Source organism: Salvelinus namaycush, chromosome 6, assembly GCF_016432855.1.
Source record: "Salvelinus namaycush isolate Seneca chromosome 6, SaNama_1.0, whole genome shotgun sequence".
Taxonomy (NCBI): domain Eukaryota; kingdom Metazoa; phylum Chordata; class Actinopteri; order Salmoniformes; family Salmonidae; genus Salvelinus; species Salvelinus namaycush.
The window spans coordinates 49,003,971-49,024,557 of NC_052312.1; the positions used below are offsets into that span (position 1 = coordinate 49,003,971).

The following is a 20,587-nucleotide window of genomic DNA, read 5'->3' on the forward strand; positions in this document are numbered from 1 at the left end:
TGTGGATTCAGCTATTTCAGCAACACCCGTTGCTGACAGGTGTCTAACAATCGAGCCAACAGCCATGCAATCTACATAAACAAACATTGGCATTAGAATGGCCTTACTGAAGAGCTCAATGACTTTCAACTTGGCACAGTCATAGGATGCCACCTTTCCAACAAGTCAGTTCATCAAATTCCTGCCCTGCTAGAGCTGCCCCGGTCAACTGTAAGTGCTGTTATTGTGAAATGGAAACGTCTAGGAGCATCAACGGCTCAGCCGCGATATGGTAGACCAAACAAGCTCACAGAACTGGACTGCCAAGTGCTGAAGTGTGTAGCACTTAAAAATAGTCTGTTCTCGGTTGCAACACTCACTACCGAGCTCCAAACTGCCTCTGAAAGCAATGTCATTGTTCTCTTGAGTGATGAATTCCACTTCACCATCTCAAATAAAATAAAATAGTGTTTGTCACTTGCGCCGAATACAACATGGGTAGACCTTACAGTGAAATGCTTACTTACAAGCCCTTAACCAACAATGCAGTTAAAATAAATACGTTTTAAGTAAAAAATGGATAAGTTAAAAATAACAAATCATTAAAGAGCAGCAGTAAAATAACAGTAGCGAGGCTATATAGAAGGGGTACTAGTACAGAGTCAATGTGTGGGGGCACAGATTAGTCGAGTGTTACGCCCTGGCCATAGAGAGGCTTTTATTCTCTATTTTGGTTAGGCCAGGGTGTGACTAGGGTGGGCATTCTAGTTTCTTTATTTCTATGTTTTCTGTTTCTATGTTTTGGCCGGGTATGGTTCTCAGTCAGGGACAGCTGTCTATCGTTGTCTCTGATTGGGAATCATACTTAGGCAGCCTTTTTCCTTTTTGTTATTGTGGGTAGTGTCACGTTCCTGACCTGTTTTCTGTTGTTTGGTATGTGTTTATTGGTCAGGGCGTGAGTTTTGGGTGGGCAGTCTATGTTTTCTGTTTCTATGTTGGTTTTGGGTTGCCTGGTATGGCTCTCAATTAGAGGCAGGTGTTTGACGTTTCCTCTGATTGAGAGTCATATTAAGGTAGGTTGTTCTCACTGTTTGTTTGTGGGTGATTGTCGTCCGTGTCAGTGTTTGTCGCGCCACACGGGACTGTCTCGGTTTATGTAGTCTGTTCCTGTTCGTGAGTTCTGCGTGTATTTTATGTAAGTTCCATGTCCAGGTCTGTCTACTCCGTTTTGTTATTTTGTAAAATCCTTCCAAGTGTTTGTTTTCGTGTTTCATCGTTTGATTTAATAAATCATTATGTATTCACAACCCGCTGCACTTTGGTCAAATCACTACTCCTCCTCTTCGTATGAAGAGGAGGAGGAATGCCGTTACAGAATCACCCACCAAACCCAGATCAAGCAGCGGGTTAACGGACAGCAACGACAGCAGCAGTGGGTCAAGGAGGATTGGACATGGGAAGAGATTCTGGACGGAGAAGGACCCTGGGCAGAGCCAGAGGAGTGTCGCCGTCCCAAGGCGGAGCTGGAGGCATCTAAAGCGGAGAGGCGACGATATGAGGAGGCAGCACGGAAGCAAGGCTGGAAGCCCGCAAGTACAACCCAAAAATTTCTTGGGGGGGAGGCTAAAGGGTAGTGTGGCGAAGTCAGGTAGGAGACCTGCGCCAACTTCCCGGGCTTACCGTGGAGAGCGAGAGTACGGGCAGACACCGTGTTACACAGTAGAGCGCATGGTGTCTCCTGTACGTGTTCATAGCCCGGTGCGGGTTATTCCACCTCCCCGCACTAGCCGGGCTAGAGTGAGCATTGAGCCAAGTGCCATGAAGCCGGCTCAACATATCTGGCCTCCAGTACGTCTCCTCGGGCCGGTGTACATGGCACCAGCCTTACGCATGGTGTCCCCGGTTCGCCAACACAGCCCAGTGCGGGTTATTCCACCTCCCCGCACTGGACGGGCTACGGGGAGCATGCAACCAGGTAAGGTTGGGCAGGCTCAGTGCTCAAGGGAGCCAGTACGCCTACACGGTCCGGTATATCCGGCGCCACCTTCCCGCCCCAGCTCAGTACCACCAGTGCCTACACCACGCACCAGGCTTCCAGTGCGTCTCCAGAGTCCTGTTCCTCCTCCACGCACTCTTCCTGTGGTGCGTGTCTCAAGCTCAGTGCCTCCAGTTTCGGCACCACGCACCAGGCCTACTGTGCGCCTCAGCGGGTCAGAGAGATCCGTCTGCCCAGTGCCATCTGAGCCATCTGTCTGCCCAGCGCCGTCTGAGCCATCTGTCTGCCCAGCGCCTTCTGAGCCATCCGTCTGCCCAGCGCCTTCTGAGCCATCCGTCTGCCCAGCGCCTTCTGAGCCATCCGTCTGCCCAGCTCCGTCTGAGCCATCCGTCTGCCCAGCGCCGTCTGAGCCATCCGTCTGCCCAGCGCCTTCTGAGCCATCCGTCTGCCCAGCGCCTTCTGAGCCATCCGTCTGCCCAGCGCCGTCTGAGCCATCCGTCTGCCCAGCGCCTTCTGAGCCATCCGTCTGCCCAGCGCCTTCTGAGCCATCCGTCTGCCCAGCGCCTTCTGAGCCATCCGTCTGCCCAGCGCCTTCTGAGCCATCCGTCTGCCACGAGCCATTAGAGCCGCCCGTCTGTCCCGAGCCATTAGAGCCGTCCGTCAGTCAGGAGCCGCTAGAGCCGTCCGTCAGTCAGGAGCCGCCAGAGCCGCCAGCCAGTCAGGAGCCGCCAGATCCGCCAGCCAGTCAGGAGCCGCCAGATCCGCCAGCCAGTCAGGAGCCGCCAGAACCGCCAGACAGTCAGGAGCTGCCAGAGCCGCCAGCCAGTCAGGAGCTGCCAGAGCCGCCAGCCAGTCAGGAGCTGCCCTACAGTCAGGAGCTGCCCTACAGTCAGGAGCTGCCCTACAGTCATGAGCTGCCCTTCAGTCATGAGCTGCCCTCCAGTCATGAGCTGCCCTCCAGTCATGAGCTGCCCTCCAGTCATGAGCTGCCCTCCAGTCATGAGCTGCCCTCCAGTCATGAGCTGCCCTTCAGTCATGAGCTGCCCTACAGTCATGAGCTGCCCTACAGTCATGAGCTGCCCTCCAGTCATGAGCTGCCCTCCAGTCATGAGCTGCCCTCCAGTCATGAGCTGCCCTCCAGTCATGAGCTGCCCTCCAGTCATGAGCTGCCCTCCAGTCATGAGCTGCCCTACAGTCATGAGCTGCCACTCAGTCATGAGCTGCCACTCAGTCATGAGCTGCCACTCAGTCATGAGCTGCCACTCAGTCATGAGCTGCCACTCAGTCATGAGCTGCCACTCAGTCCGGAGCTGCCACTCAGTCCGGAGCTGCCACTCAGTCCGGAGCTGCCATTAGTACAGAGTTGTCCCTCTGTCCTAAGCTACCTCTCTGTCCGGAGCTACCTCTCTGTCCTGAGCTACCTCTCTGTCCTGAGCTACCTCTCTGTCCTGAGCTACCTCTCTGTCCTGAGCTACCTCTCTGTCCTGAGCTACCTCTCTGTCCTGAGCTGTCTCCTCTATGTAGGAGGGGCCTTAGTGAAGGTTCCTGGACCATGGTCGGGGGCGAGGGTCGCCACTCAAAGGACGCTAAGGAGGGGGACAAAGACAGTGGTGGAGTGGTATCCTCGTCCACCGCCGGAGCCGCCACCGCGGACAGATGCCCACCCAGACCCTCCCCTTGAGTTGTAGGGGTGCGCCCGGAGTTCGCACCTTGAGGGGGGGGTTCTGTCACGTTCCTGACCTGTTTTCTGTTGTTTGGTATGTGTTTATTGGTCAGGGCGTGAGTTTTGGGTGGGCAGTCTATGTTTTCTGTTTCTATGTTGGTTTTGGGTTGCCTGGTATGGCTCTCAATTAGAGGCAGGTGTTTGACGTTTCCTCTGATTGAGAGTCATATTAAGGTAGGTTGTTCTCACTGTTTGTTTGTGGGTGATTGTCGTCCGTGTCAGTGTTTGTCGCGCCACACGGGACTGTCTCGGTTTATGTAGTCTGTTCCTGTTCGTGAGTTCTGCGTGTATTTTATGTAAGTTCCATGTCCAGGTCTGTCTATTCCGTTTTGTTATTTTGTAAAATCCTTCCAAGTGTTTGTTTTCGTGTTTCATCGTTTGATTTAATAAATCATTATGTATTCACAACCCGCTGCACTTTGGTCAAATCACTACTCCTCCTCTTCGTATGAAGAGGAGGAGGAATGCCGTTACAGGTAGTTATCTTTGTTAGTGGCACTATAGCCCTCGTACGCTTCACGGTCTTTTCTTTGTTTCTTGTTTTGTTTGCGACATTTAATAAATAAAGTAATGTACGCTCACCACGCTGCACCTTGGTCCGGTCATTTCCCTGATGACGCCCGTGACAGAACTACCCACCAAAAACGGACCAAGCAGCGTGGTAAGGAGTTCTGGACATGGGAGGACATCCTGAATGGGAAAGGATCCTGGACGTGGGAAGAGATCCTGGCGGGAAAGGATCGCCTGCCGTGGGAGCAGGTGGAAGCAGCGAGGAAGGCAGAGGCAGCGAGTAAAAGGGCCCAGGATTACACAGGGTCACGGCTGGCACGAAAGACCGGGAGGCCACTCCAAAAAAATGTTTTGGGGGTGGCACACGAGGAGATTGGCTGAGTCAGGTTGGAGACCTGAGCCAACTCCTCGTGCTTACCGTAGGGAGCGTGGTACTGGTCAGGCATCGTGTTATGCAGTGGAGCGCACGGTGTCTCCAGTGCGTGTTCACAGCCTGGTGCGCTACATTCCAGCTCCCTGCATCGGCCGGCCTAGAGTGGGCATCCAGCCAGGTCGGATGGTGCCGGCTCAGCGCATCTGGCCTCCAGTGCGTCTCTACGGCCCAGGATATCCTGCGCCGGCTCTGCCCACTGTGTCTCCGGTGCGTCTTCACAGCCCAGTGCGTCCTGTGCCAGCGTCCCGCATTTGCCGGGCGAAGGTAACCATCCAGCAAGGACGGGTTGTGCAGGCTCTACGCTCGAGACCTCCAGTGCGCCTCCACGGCCCAGTGTATCCGGTGCCTGCTCCCAGAACCAGGCCTCCTGTATGTCTCCCCAGCCTGGTGAGCCCTGTGCCAGCTCTGTGCTCCAAGCCTCCAGTGATGATCCATGGCACGAAGCCTTCAGTGATGATCCATGGCACGAAGCCTCCAGTGATGATCCATGGCACGAAGCCTCCAGTGATGATCCATGGCACGAAGCCTCCAGTGATGATCCATGGCACGAAGCCTCCAGTGATGATCCATGGCCCGAAGCCTCCAGTGATGATCCATGGCCCGGAGCCTGCAGTGAGGATCCATGGCACGAAGCCTCCAGTATTGATCTGCGGTCCGGAGCCTGCAGCGACGGTCTCCAGTTCGGAGCCCACAGCGAGGGTCCCCAGTCCGGGGCTGGCAGCGAGGGTCCACAGTCCGGGGCCGGCAGCGAGGGTCCCCAGTCCGGGGCCCGCAGCGAGGGTCCCCAATCCCCATAAAACCTCACGTAATTCTGCCCAAAAACCATTACAATTGCTCTCAACCAGTGGCATATGGGCTTTTTAGGTGAGCGCTGATGCCGCCCTGATAAGGCAGGGGCACAAAATATTTTCCTTGATCATTCCCAGCGGCTCCTCTGTTGGCATCGCTGTGACACTCCACCAACATAAATCATGTAGCAGATAGAGCCAGGGTGAGACATGAGCCATTCACAAGAACTGTAGGCTATTACACAACTTTTTATGATTACCGCATGTTAGAGGCATGACAAATGAGCGAATGGGCTTGAAAAATAATGGTATAGCCTACATTCAAATGTGATGTGGTTCAACGAGAACACTGACATTTTGCCAAGGCAGAGATGAGTGGCCGGCACCGAAACGCGCGGTAACAGCAGTGGACGCATAAATTCTGCCCTACTGACAATTGCCAAATTTGACATTAAACTTTTTTGTGTTTTGTGTAACAGATGTCTCTTTCCACTCACCACTATTTGGAAGCTGGAAATATCTTGCAAGTGGATAAATGTGTATGTGTGACCTATGAAGGAGCCCTTTGAAATTATAGCTTGACAATCAGATGAAAACATTGTGATTTGTTCTGTTTACGCCACAATAAAAGGTAACATATTTGTTAAACATATGAGTTAAATTAAAAATCTTTATGACTAGGCCCACAGAGATCCTTAGGGACTGTATATGCAATTCTATGATTAAACACATACAATTTTGGTGCACGCGCTTGATCCCGTACCTGGATATAGCATATGGTAGAAATAGTATGTAGCCTTTTCTGTAGCCTACAGGCAGGAGATAAAATGTATGACACAACAGCCTGTTTTACAAACGGTGGGCCTGCCACATTATTTATAAAATTCCTTTGATGGCCTACATGGTACGCTACACCCCAGTAAGCACGGGCCGACACAATGTCCTCTGGACATCTTTTTTTGGTCCTATTGGACCTGACATTCTTTTTTTGGTGTTTCACAATGGTAGGCCTACCATATAGATGGCCATTCATAAAACACAGTTTCAGGCGACACTGTAGGCTACACCTCAGTAAACATGGATAAATGCCGACACCTTTTGGACATCTTTTTTTGGTCCTGTCTGGACCGGCCTTGATTTCCATGTCCACGGATGTTGGATTTTAGTCCAGTCCAAACCAAAATCTGAACCAGTCACAGATGTCTATGTTTGGTTCAGGTAAAAATGACGTCAAAACACGTTATACCGTAGCTTTGATTCGACTGATCATGTCAACATCATGTCAACAACATCAACTTTCAAAATATTAGCTAGCATGCTAGCTAGCTAGACAAGCATTCATCATCATGAATCACATTGACAATCTACTGGGAAATCCTTTCCAATTCTTTCCAAATCCTTTCCAGTCATATGAAGAAAATTATACATAAAACATCTCTGTGCTCATCGGCCACTGGACATAAACATTACACAACAAGTCGAAAATCACAAATTCAACAATGAGTGGTTTGGAAGGAATCAGTGGCTAACTGCAAGTGCCGCAAAGCAATAACTATTTTGCTTCCCCTGCCTGCTATCCAGTGGAGAGGGTGTGTGGTCCAAGGTTGGGTTTAAGGTTTGAAAACATCTGTCTGAAAGGGTCTCATTATCAAGCTTAAAAGGATAAACATTCACATGCAACACTGTGGGTGAGAAAAGGTTGAAATCATTGGCCATGCATCAATCCAGCATGACTTCATCCAGAGAATGCCAGACTTTGATGACAATGTTTGATGATGACAAAGTTTGCCCACAAAAGGGACTGCCACGCCAGGTTCCTGTTCAAGTGAGCACAGCACAACAATGGTGAGTCCACAAATATTTATTTTAAACTGCTGCATAAATTATGTAGTATGCCAGGGAGATATGTAAAACTGTAGCTGAGAAAGTAACACTAACTGTATGTTGTGTAATAAGCTGTTAGCCCATGTGTCTCACCATAAGAATTTGGTCCCTCTCCCCCTAAAAACTTAGCCGAAAGTTCTGACGGGTGGTGCACCTGTAGCCAATAGCCAGTTTTAGAGAGCTGTCATCATCAAATATTGTAAGAGCTTTTATTGTCTGCTTATATGCCCCCGTCATTTATCCTACGGTTCTGACTTGGTGTATAGGGAGAATACTGTAAGAACGGCCCATTCTGTTGCTGTCCATTTCAAAAGTGATGAAACAAATAGGCATATCAACTACGTCCATTAAACTCGCTCATTAATGTCTTAATCAAAATGATGGCTTCCCTCTTATCCGCTCATTGTTCCCTTATGCCGTATTTTGTACATCTCAATTGTTATATTGCTTAAATAGGTCTATCTCCTTAGTATCGTATTCATAATTTTAGGTAATGTTGGAATGATGCATTTAATTGTTTTGCTGACTTTGTGTATTATAATTAGCTCATGTGTTTTTCTCCATAAGGAGGGGACACTATACAATGTTGTTGGGTCTGTAACCATGTTTGCCAGTGACAGTCTCTTTCCATTCAAATATTTGTTTTCAACAAAAAGGTCATTAATAGACCCATGTAATTCCAGTTGATTTTGCAAGGGTAGTATTGTTTGCTATATGCGCTGTCTGTGAGTCGGTATATTGCCTATGAAAGTGGATCCTCGTGATTGTATTTTCATTCCTTTTTAGACCACAAAGGCCTAATAAAATACTTCAAATGGTAGGCTAACTCTCTCTGTGTGTCTCTCTCTCTCTCTCTCTATGTCTCTCTCTCTCTCTGTGTGTGTGTGTCTCTCTCTCTCTCTCTCTGTGTCTCTCTCTCTCGCTGTGTGTCTCTCTCTCTCTGTCTCTGTGTGTGTGTGTGTCTCTCTCTCTCTCTCTCTCTCTGTGTGGTCTCTCTCTCTCTCTGTCTGTCTCTCTCTCTGTGTGTGTCTCTCTCTCACTCTCTCTCTCTCTCTCTCTGTGTGTGTCTCTCTCACTCTCTCTCTCTCTCTCTCTCTCTCTCTCTCTCTCTCTCTCTCTGTGTCTCTCACTCTCTCTCTCCCTCTGTCTCTCTCTCTCTCTCTGTGTCTCTCACTCTCTCTCTCTCTCTGTGTCTCTCACTCTCTCTCTCCCTCTGTGTCTCTCTCTCTCTCTCTGTGTCTCTCACTCTCTCTCTCTCTCTCTCTCTCTCTGTGTGTGTCTGTGGAGATTTAAAGAAGAGTAAAGTTAAGGCCTCAACACATTGCTGAATTTATCTCAACTAACATCTGAATTTCTGTCGGTGTCCATTTTGAAAGTACTAAAGGAATAGGCCTACCTCATCGCAGCTCGTTTGGTAATGATCAGAACAAACATTATGAATTTACTGAACATAAATGTAATAATGTTTGTGTATGGTTCAAAAGTCTAAACTCATGTCGGCATTCACTATTATTGAAGCAGAATGTGATTCTTATCGAGTTACACAAATCCACAAGGATTCCGTAGAAACCATATTTATTTAAGCAAGTCAACCACATCAGCTATGTTTTTATAAAATGTAGTATATTAGGCCAAATTAACTGTATCGCTGCCAGGCGAGGCTCAGCCTGGTCTCATAAACGTAAATCTGGGACACTCAAATTAGTATGATATGTTAGGTTTGGTATGACATATGATTACTTAAGTCGGGTGGATGGGTGGGCGTATAACGCGTTTGAATCTCATCACGGCTAGCTTGAGCAATTTAGCTAATTAGCAACTTCAACTACTTACTATTTATTAGGTATTTTGCAACTACTTAACATGTTAGCTAACCCTTCCCCTAACCTTAAACCTTTTAGCTAACCCTTCCCCTAACCTTAAGCCTTTAACCTAACTCCTAAACTTAATCCCTAACCTAGGCTAGCTAACATTAGCCAGCTAGCTAACGTTAGCCACCTAACCAGAATTTCTAACATATTGTACACTTTGCAAATTCGTAACATATAATACAAATTATAATTCGTAACATATCGTATGAAAATGGTAATGGACAAATGAATACATCCCATACGAAATGTAACTTATCATACTAAATAGTGGTTCCGGATTTACGTACAGAATAATACGGAATACTCTGAGACCAGGTTGCCAGGCTCCGCTGATAGTCAGGTGTAGTGGTGGTAAGGATTCCCTCCATGGTGCTGAAAGGAAAGCTCTGCTTTCTGGATAGCTTTATGTAGGCCCTAGTTTGTGGGCACCGTCTGTCACCCTTATACTTCAATTAATGGATTGTTTAATGCAGTGGTGTAAAGTATTTTTACTTAAGTACTTTACACCACTGCATTAAACAATCTATTAATTGAAGTATAAGGGTGACAGACTTAAGTAATTTTTTGGTATCTGTACTTTACTTTACTATTTATATTTTTGCCACCTTGTACTTTTACTTCACTACATTCCTAAAGAAAATAATGTACTTTTTACCCCATACATTTTCCCTGACCCCCAAAAGTAAATTGTCCGATTCACACCCTTATCAGAGAACATCCCTGGTCATCCCTACCGCCTCTGAACTGGTGGACTCACTAAACACACATGCATTGTTTGTAAATGTTCTCTGAGTGTTAGTGTGCCCCTTGCGATCCGTAAAATGTTTTATTGTGCCGTCTGGTTTGCTTAAAATAAGGAATTTTTACTTGTACTTTTACTTTTGATACTTATGTACATTTTTAGCAATTCCATTTACTTTTAATACTTAAGTATATTTCAAGCAAAATAATTTTTGACTTTTAATCAAGTAGTATTTTACTTGGTGACGTTCACTTTTACTTGAGTCATTTTCTATTAAGGTATCTTGACTTTTACTCAAGTATGACAATTGATTACTTTTTCCACCACTGGTTTAATGTTGTGTAGTGGCTTTGCTGGAATGTGTAACAACCTTAGGCGTAGTGGGTGCGGAGTCAGGTGCAGGAGGCAGAAAGTTCTGAATAGCGCTTTAATCAGCACCGGGCAAAATAGTATATACAACGAAACTGAGCGTCATAAAACACATGCCCAAAACAGGAACCAAACCAAGATTGCACTACCACACATACAAAGTGGGAATAAACAAGCCCTCACGAAGAGCAGGCGGGCCTACTGACTTAAATAGCCAAACTAAAAGTCTAAACAAGAAACAGGTGAAACAAATCAGACCAAACCAACAGACAAGGGAAAAAGGGATCGGTGGCAGCTAGTAGGCCGGTGACGACGACCGCCGAGCACTACCCGAACAGGAAGGGGAGCCACCTTCGGTAGGAGTTGTGACAGAATGTATCTAAAACAATTTGATCTGTTTGCCCCACCAAGATGTACATGCTAAAATCACCACTGGCAGAGCAAACTAACATCCCCCTGGTCAATATGAAAACAAAGAAACACCGAAATTACAATAGCTTCAAACTGAATGCTTTATTTTAGCGGGAAATTATTATATAATGAGATAATAAGCATTGAAAAGGATTCCATCCATCTCTATGAATGACCTCTGAAGCACAGCAAAACCCATGTGGCTGGTGAGCAAGATCATTAAGATCAGTGATTACTATTGACAGAGATAAAGTACTGAACAGTATAGTTAGAGTAGTAGGTTTTAGAATGAAGGATTCTTATGAACTAATGTTGGGCATTCTCAAGCAGAAGACTGTTCCAGAAAGAGACATCAATGAGTTAGCAAGTGATCTTTAGACAGATCCCGAACAGCCATCAGATGCAGAGGAGAGGCTAAGGTGTGCACACCATGGTGACGCCAGACTTGGAGATGACCCAAAGACGGCCCAGGTCGTAGGTCACGTGGCTCATGCGCATGGACATTGGGATATTGCTCCATCCAGTGCCCTCTGGTTTACTGGCTGTGATGCCGTCTCTGTGTTGAAGAAAGGGGTGGGGTTTGCGTTCAAAGTTTATAAAACATTTTTGGACTTCAATAATTGAATATAGCTATTGAATTTTTAAGAATATAACTTATGACTCTTCAAGAAAGATCCAGTGTAATATATTATAAAAATAAAGCGAACTGGATGGAATATGGGGAAAAATGCACCAAATTCTTTTTCAATCTTCAATATAGAAATGCTACCAAAATGTTTTATTAAAACTTGTTACAAATGATGGAGTCACGCATGATTCACCAAATGATATTTTGAAAGAGGAAGTAAAGTACTTTAAGAATATGTTTTCGTTTCAGGCTCCTCCATCTCCACTAACTGAAATTAATTGTATGGATTTTTTTCCTAATAATAATGTAAAATTAACATCTATTCAGAAAGACTCGTGTGAAGGCCAAATTACAGAGGAGGAATTGCTTGATGCAATTGGGGCCTTTAAGGATGGGAAAACTCCAGGGCTGGATGGCATACCAGTGGAAGTATACCATTTTTTTTATATACTCAAAGGACCATTATTAGCATGTTTTAACCACTCCTATATAAATGGTAGATTATCAGACACGCAACAAGAAGGTCTGATATCATTATTACTGAAACAGGACCCAAGTGGTATATATAAAGATCCAGTCCATTAAAAAAATTGGAGACATCTTACACTTCAGTGTTGTGATGCAAAAGTCCTAGTAAAATGCTTGGCGCATAGAATTAAAAAAGTATTGTCAGATATTATTCATCCTAATCAGACAGGTTTTTTTACATGGACGATACATTGGAGATAATATAAGACAAGTACTGGAAACAATAGAATACTATGAAATATCGGGGACACCAGGCCTGGTTTTCATAACTGATTTTGAGTAGGCTTTGGATAAAGTACGACTGGAGTTTATATATAAATGCCTAGAATATTTCAATTTTGGGGCGTCTCTTATAAAATGGGTTAAAGTTATGTATAGTAACCCTAGGTGCAAAATGGTAAATAATGGCTACATCTCAGAAAGTTTTAAACTATCTAGAGGAGTAAAACAAGGTTGTCTACTATCGGCATATCTATTTATTATTGCCATCGAAATGTTAGCTGTTAAGATTAGATCAAACAATAATATTAAGGGATTAGAAATCCGTGGCTTAAAAACTAAGGTGTCATTGTACGCTGATGATTCATGTTTTCTTTTAAAACCACAATTAGAGTCTCTCCACGGCCTCAGAGGATCTAGATACTTTTGCTATTCTCTCTGGATTAAAACCAAATTATGATAAGTGTACTATATTACATATTTGATCACTAAAAAATGCAAATTTTACATTTCCATGTAGTTTACCAATAAAATGGTCTGACGGAAATGTGGACATACTCGGTATACCAATTCCAAAAGAAAGAAATGATCTCACTCCAATACATTTTTATAGAAAGTAAGCAAAAATAGATAAGATCTTGCTACCATGGAAAGGAAAATACCTGTCTATTTGTGGAAAAATCCCCCTGATTAACTCTTTAGTCATATCACAGTTTACCTATTTGCTTATGGTTTTGCCTACACCTAGTGACCTGCTTTTTAAATGATATGAACATAAAATATTCAATTATATTTGGAACAGCAAGCCAGATAAAATTAAAAGGGCCTATTTATATAAAGAATATGAATTTGGAGGGCAGAAATTATTAAATATTAAAACATTAGACCTCTCACTAAAGGCATCAGTCATACAAAAGTTATACTTAAATCCAAACTGGTTCTCTAGTAAATTGGTACGAATGTCTCATCCTATGTTCAAGAAGGGCCTTTTTCCCTTTATTCATATTACACCTACCCACTTTCGGTTGTTTGAAAAGGAAATTATCTCCAAAATATCTTTATTTTTTAAACAAGCCTTAGAAAGTTGGTTGCAATTTCAGTTTAATCCACCTGAAAAGACAGAACAAATAATACAACAAATATTGTGGTTAAATTCAAATATACTAATTGATAAAAAACAACTGTATTTGTGAATGATATCATAAATAGGACTGGTGGAGTTATGTCACACATGCAGCTAACACAGACATATGGAAATGTCTGCTCTACCCAAAATTACAACCAATTAATTGCAGCATTACCACAAAAATGGAAGAGGCAAGTAGAAGGGGAAAAAAGCAAGGAACTTGTATGTCGGCCCTGTATTAAAGAACATAAATGGTTAAAGAAAAGTGTGATAAATAAAAACATATACCAATTTAATTTAAGGACCAAAAAACATTCCATAGCACATGGTTTATGAATTGATACGCAAAACAACGCCGGATTCAAAACTTCAAATTTTTCAATTTAAATTACTATACAAAATTCTTGCAACTAATAGAATGTTATATATATGGGGGATACAATCTTCACAGCTCTGCAGATTCTGCTGTGAGGAGGCAGAGTCATTAGATCATTTATTTTGGTATTGTCCATATGTAGCTCGCTTTTGGTCACAGGTCCAGGAATGGCTGAAGAATTGCAACATTTGCCTAGAACTAACGATGCAGATAGCAATACTGGGGGATTTGAAAAGCCATAGTCAATCAATCAATAATATAATAATTATTTTAGCAAAAATGTTTATTTTTAATTTACAATCTGTAGAAGCTATGAGAATAGAAAGGTTCAATTATTTTGTGAAGCATCACAGCACAGTTAAAATATATTGCAAATAGAAATCCAAAACGGATGATGTTGAGAGATAGATGGGAGAGGTTGAATGGAGCTGAAGTGTGGGACTAATAACAACATAAACCATGTAAAACCTTTGGGGTCTGTAAAATGTATATAGGTTCAGAACTTTTGTGAAATAGCACAGTTACAAATAGAATAGAAATCAAACTGGATGGACATCAGAAATAGAGGAAGGACTAAAAACAAACAAAAATTACTATTGTAAAATAGACTGTGTCTGTAAAATGTGTATAAGATGTATAAATATTAGTTTACTCCAATTGGGGGATCGGTGGTAGGGTTTGCGGGGAATAATAATAAAGGTATATTATTTTTAAAAGTATGTATGTCTATATAGGTATGTGTATGTATATATGTGTATATGTATGCATGCGTGTATGGATATATATATTTACCGCAAAAATATATGGGGGATTGGAAATGATGCAGACAATTACTTTGATGGAAGCAACATTCTTTCCTCAATATTAAGCTGATCCACCCCTTAAAATTTTTTTTTTTTTACTTATGACTCTTGAGCATAACACAACCGCATCAGAAGCCGAAATGTAAGCTTTAATTCAATTGTTTCTAAACAATGTTATTCCAAAAAAATGTGTAGTTTAAAAAAAACATTTTTCTCATGGATCCATATTGATTCAATCTGTAGCCCCATGTATTAATTTGAGAGTGGTTACATTTCTCTAGCTACAAAACAAGTGGTGGGATGGCCAAGTTGTTTTTTTCAATCCCAAACTATAGCTTTAAAGGATACCCAACCTTTGCTAATTTTACTGTACACATTTCTTTATAAGTCTTATAAGTTTAGTTCTGATTTCTATTTACCAGATTTTATTTATGCATCTGTTTTTAATTTTTGTGTAAAGCGCTTCACAAAGCATGTACTGTAAGGACCAGAGTTATTAATAAAGGTATATCATTATTATTACAAGTTATCACTACAAGTCATTTTCAAGTTAATAATGTTGAGGGGGAAAGGGTGGAACCATACACATAGTTCAGTAGCAACCTTACCTGGTAGAAACTTGGCCTGCAGAGTTGACCCCAAAGACACTACCATCAGTTGCCACCTCAATCATGGAAAGCTTGCCGTCAATGTGACTCCACCCGTTGTTCTGGCAGTCTTGATTCAGCTGGAAACAAACAGATTCAATCAGGGTTTTAGGACCATTTGAACAGTTATAATATGAAACAGTTTTAGAATAACTGACACTCTCCATCCTCTACTACTCTACTCCAGCTCTCACACTCTTTCCCAGATCTTACACTCATTAAGAAAATATCATCATTCTTGTTGACTGCCCAGCACCCAAAGGGTCCACAACTGTAGTACGTCACAGCTCCTGGCAATCCTGTCCATGGAAGGGGTGAGTCAGGTCCCTTGTAGCCAACTGTGGCACTACGTGTCAGACAGAATGGAGTATCGGCCATGTTAGCCCCCACAATAAACTGTTCACCTCCAGCATCCAACTGTTTCAGAAGGCCTGAAGACCACAAAGACAGACAGACGGACGGACAAGCAAACAAGGAGCACATATCTGTGAGTACTGCCAAATGACCTACAAATTACAATTTAAAAAAAATCAACAGCCTGATGGTATCAGGAAAGCTAAAAAGAAGGTGTCGTCTGGAAAAATATTGAGTAATGCTCTCCACTTACCTGCAGCTTGCACCCAGTTACCGGCCACATACTTGTAGATTGAGTCTGCCTTGTTGACACCCCAGATCCCTGCTGATCCTACAGTGATATGCTTCAGGGAACCAGGCAGGCGGATCCATTTATCACCTACCAGGTAGTAGGGGACTTGACTTGTGTCCGTAGCAACCACTTGCCCCAGTCCTGCATCGATCTGCATCAGATTCTTGATGTTTACTACCTCCTGACAGTCCCATGCTATGGAGACAAAGACATATGAGTAGAGTACACCAAGAAAAAGGAGGATGACATTATGGAGCAAACTTCATCAACTCCAAGTTGAGCAAGCATGTTTCAGATGATGGTAACTTACCATGACTGACGGCCAGGAGACAGAGGACCAGTAGGACGGCTGCAGTGACTCTCATGATGTCTCTGTAGATCTACAGTATAAGTTTGGTTGTACACCAGACTTCAATTGTCACCTTGCAAGACTGCACTTTTATAGCCATGCACATACCTTTCACCAATGATGGCTTCCTGTTCCACCTGTTAAACGAAGACTTGATGGTGTCCGGTGTCCGGGAGAGAGAAAGGTTGTGTTAAAGTCACCTGATGACAAAGATCATTCCTTTGTTCTTCTCATGTTTTCTGTGTTTACATTGTAATATGCATTTGCCATGTTTACATTTTGAAATACAGTGCCTATAACGACTTCCCTGTTTCTTTCTTTCTCTCCCTAGGACCATGCCTCAGGACTACCTAGCATAATGACTCCTTGCTGTCCCCAGTCCACCTGGCCGTGCTGCTGCTCCAGTTTCAACTGTTCTGCCTGCGGCTATGGAACCCTTACCTTTTCACCGGACATGCTACCTGTCCCAGACCCAATGTTTTCAACTCTCTAGAGACAGCAGGAGTGGTAGAGACACTCTCAATGATCGGCTATGAAAAGCCAACTGACATTTGCTCCTGAGGTGCTGACCTGTTGCACCCTCGACAACTACTGTGATTATTATTATTTGACCATGCTTGTCATTTATGAACATTTGAACATCTTGGCCATGTTCTGTTATAATCTCCAGCCAGCACAGCCAGAAGAGGACTGGCCACCCCTCATAGCCTGGTTCCTCTCTAGGTTTCTTCCTAGGTTTTAGTCTTTCTAGGGAGTTTTTCCTAGCCACCGTGCTTCTACACCTGCATTGCTTGCTGTTTGGGGTTTTAGGCTGGGTTTCTGTACAGCACTTTGAGATATCAGCTGATGTAAGAAGGGCTATATAAATACATTTGATTTGATTTTGATTTGATTTACAGCTAAAGGCTATCAAATCTGGTCGTCTATTGCGTTGGGGACAGAGAATAAAAGGAGCAGATTTCTGGGCATGGTAGAAAAGATTCAGGGCATAATGAACAGACAGGGGTATGGTAGAGTGGAGGTAAACCTAGGCATTGAGTGACAATAAAAGAGCTTTGCACACCTATATTGTGCAATATTTGCCCATTTCTCTTTTAAAAACTTCTTCAAGCTACACTCTATATACAAAGTATGTGGACACAACTACAAATTTGTGGATTCAGCTATTTCAGCAACACCCGTTGCTGACAGGTGTCTAAAATGGAGCAAACAGCCATGCAATCTACATAAACAAACATTGGCATTAGAATGACCTTACTGAAGAGCTCAATGACTTTCAACTTGGCACAGTCATAGGATGCCACCTTTCCAACAAGTCCGTTCCTCAAATGTCTGCCCTGCTAGAGCTGCCCCGGTCAACTGTAAGTGCTGTTATTGTGAAATGGAAACATCTAGGAGCATCAACGGCTCAGCCGCGATGTGGTAGGCCAAACAAGCTCACAGAACTGGACTGCCAAGTGCTGAAGTGTGTAGCGCGTAAAAATAGTCTGTCCTCGGTTGCAACACTCACTACCGAGTTCCAAACTGCCTCTGAAAGCAATGTCATCACAAGAACTGTTCGTTGGGATCTTCATGAAATGGGTTCCATAGCCGACCAGCCGCACACAAGCCTAAGATCACTATGCGTAATGCCAAGTGTCGGCTGGAGTGGTGTAAATCTCGCCGCCATTGGACTCTGGAGCAGTGGAAACGAGCTCTCTTGAGTGATGAATCACGCTTCACCATCTCAAATAAAATAAAATCAAATTGTGTTTGTCACATGCGCCGAATACAACAGGTGTAGACCTTACAGTGAAATGCTGTTAGGAGTGTGTATCGGAGGCGAAGTCAGGTGCAGGAGAGCAGAGTGTAGTGAACAAGCAGCGGTCAAGCAGTGAAATGTTTACTTACAAGCCCTTAACCAACAATGCAGTTGAAATAAATAAGTATTAAGTAAAAAATGGATAAGTAAAAAATAACAATTTTAAATAATTAAAGAGCAGCAGTAAAATAACAGTAGCGAGGCTATATAGAGGGGGTAGCGGTACAGAGTCAATGTGCGGGGATGGGGCACAGCTTAGTCGAGGTAATTGAGGTGGCAGTACGACGGATGAATCTGGGTTTGGCGGAAGCCAGGAGAACGCTACCTGCCCGAATTCATATTGCCAACTGTAAAGTTTGGTGGAGGAGAAATAATGGTCTGGGGATGGTTATTATGGTTCGGGTTAGGCCCCTCTAGGTCATATAGTTTATGTAAAGGTGTTGTGGATCATGGCAAGACTGCAATTTGCAAGTGTTGCCATAGATTTTCAAGCAGACTTAACTCAAAACTGTAACTTGGCCACTCAGGAACATTCACTGTCTTCTTGGTAACCAACCAGTGTAGATGTGTTGTAGGTTATTGTCCTGTTGAAAGGTGAATTCCTCTCCCGATGTCTGGTGTGAAGCAGACAGCTCCATCCTGGTTTTTTTCATACTGAAAAACTCCCCAGTCTTTGCCAATGTCAAGCATACCCATACCATGATGCAGCCACCACCATGCTTTAAAATAAGGAAGCAGTCACTCAGTGATGTGTTGTGTTGGATTTGGCCCAAACATAAGGCTTTGCATTTAGGCCAAAATGTGTATTCCGTTGCTGTGTTTATTTTGTTGCCTTGTTGCATACATATGCATGTTTTGTAATATTTTATTCTGTACATTTTATAATTATTTTTACTCTGTAATTCAGGTCAATATTGTGGAGTCACTACAATGTTGTTGATCCATCCTCAGTTTTCTCCCATCACAGCCATTGAACTTTAGCTGTTTTAAAATGACTAACCAGTTTCCTTCCTGTCCTGCAGCTCAGTTCAGCAGGACCAATGTATCTTTGTTGTGTCTGGGTGGTTTAAAACATCATCCACAGCATAATTATTAACGTCACCATGCTTCATTCTCTTCATTCAAAGACTCAATCATGGACACTTCTACCTTCTTGCCCCTTGTGCTATGTCTATGTTTGTACCATGCTTTGCACTGCTACCATGCTGTGTTGCTGCCATGTTGTGTTGCTAACATGTTGTTGTCATGTTGTGTTGCTACCATGCTGTGTTTTCATGTGTTGCTGCCATGCTATGTTGTTGTCTTAGGTCTCTATATAGTGTTGTGGTGTCTCTCTTGTCGTGATGTGTGTTTTGTACTATATTTTTATTACATTTTTAATCCCAGCCCCCGTCCCCGCAGGAGGCCTTTTGGTAGGCCGTCATTGTAAATAAGAATTTGTTCAGCCTCACAAACTAGAATCAGTGTACCCACTCCGACAAGGTTAATTGACCTACAGTCCCACACGGTGACATAATATCATTGACGTCACTTGCAAATGAGCGATAGAAAACCGATTGCGCAAATGTCACCATTCCGAATATTATTATTATTTTTTGTTTTTTGTGTGGGCGCCCCGTGCCGCCCCTGGCAAGATGCCGCCCCGGGCGGCTGCCCATGTTTCCTATACCTAAATCCGCCACTGTATGTGCTGGGGACAGAGGAAGGGTCAACCCCTATTATTTCACACATAGTGAGTCCATATAACTTATGTGATTTGTTAAGCCACATTTTACTTCTACTACTTACGCAACAACTATATTTTAGTTATTTTGTTATTGTTATTCATTTGTAAAACATTTCAGATTCGTTTTTTTACTTTGACATTATGTAGTATTCATGAATTATTCTGTGTAGATCAATGACAAAAACAATACAATTAAATCTATTTCAATCCCACTTTGTAACACAACAACATGGAGGTGTAGACTTTCTATAGGCCTGTATGTTTGCTATGTCAACCTACAGTACATCACAAGCGCTGTGTGATCAATAATTGAAGTGTAGAGTTTTCACGTGCATAAAGATGGCGGCCTCCTCTGCTCCTCTGCTCCTCTGCTGTTGAGGATGCTGGTGACCAGCTTTTGCTGTGTTTCCGTGGTCTTTTTGTGATGACCAGACTTTAGTGTGCTTTTGATGGTGACCAACATAAGCCAGTCACCAGAATCAAGTCACGTCATGCTGGCTGAAAAAGGGATGTTTAATTCAAATCAAAAATCAAATTTATTTATATAGCCCTTCGTACATCAGCTAATATCTCGAAGTGCTGTACAGAAACCCAGCCTAAAACCCCAAACAGCAAGCAATGCAGGTGTAGAAGCACGGTGGCTAGGAAAAACTCCCTAGAAAGGCCAAAACCTAGGAAGAAACCTAGAGAGGAACCAGGCAATGAGGGGTGGCCAGTCCTCTTCTGGCTGTGCCGGGTGGAGATTATAACAGAACATGGCCAAAATGTTCAAATGTTCATTAATGACCAGCATGGTCAAATAATAATAATCACGGTAGTTATCAAGGGTGTAGCAAGTCCGCACCTCAGGAGTAAATGTCAGTTGGTTTTTCATAGCCGATCATTAAGAGTATCTCTACCGCTCCTGCGGTCTCTAGAGTTGAAAACAGCAGGTCTGGGACAGATAGCACGTCCGGTGGACAGGTCAGGGTTCCATAGCCGCAGGCAGAACAGTTGAAACTGGAACAGCAGCAAGGCCAGGTGGACTGGGGA

The 20,587-nt window shown here is 43.7% G+C and overlaps 1 protein-coding gene across 1 annotated transcript; it reads right to left on the minus strand.

The window, feature by feature from the left end:
* Positions 1-11,043: 11,043 nt before the first annotated feature.
* LOC120049420 (fish-egg lectin-like) lies at positions 11,044-16,044 on the minus strand. Its single transcript, XM_038995688.1, has 5 exons — positions 15,990-16,044; positions 15,641-15,874; positions 15,247-15,464; positions 14,995-15,113; positions 11,044-11,262 (listed from the first exon to the last, which is right to left on the minus strand). Exons 1-5 carry the CDS (start codon positions 16,042-16,044, stop codon positions 11,121-11,123), a joined length of 768 nt encoding a protein of 255 aa, XP_038851616.1. The 3' UTR covers positions 11,044-11,120.
* Between the last annotated feature and the right edge of the window lie 4,543 nt (positions 16,045-20,587).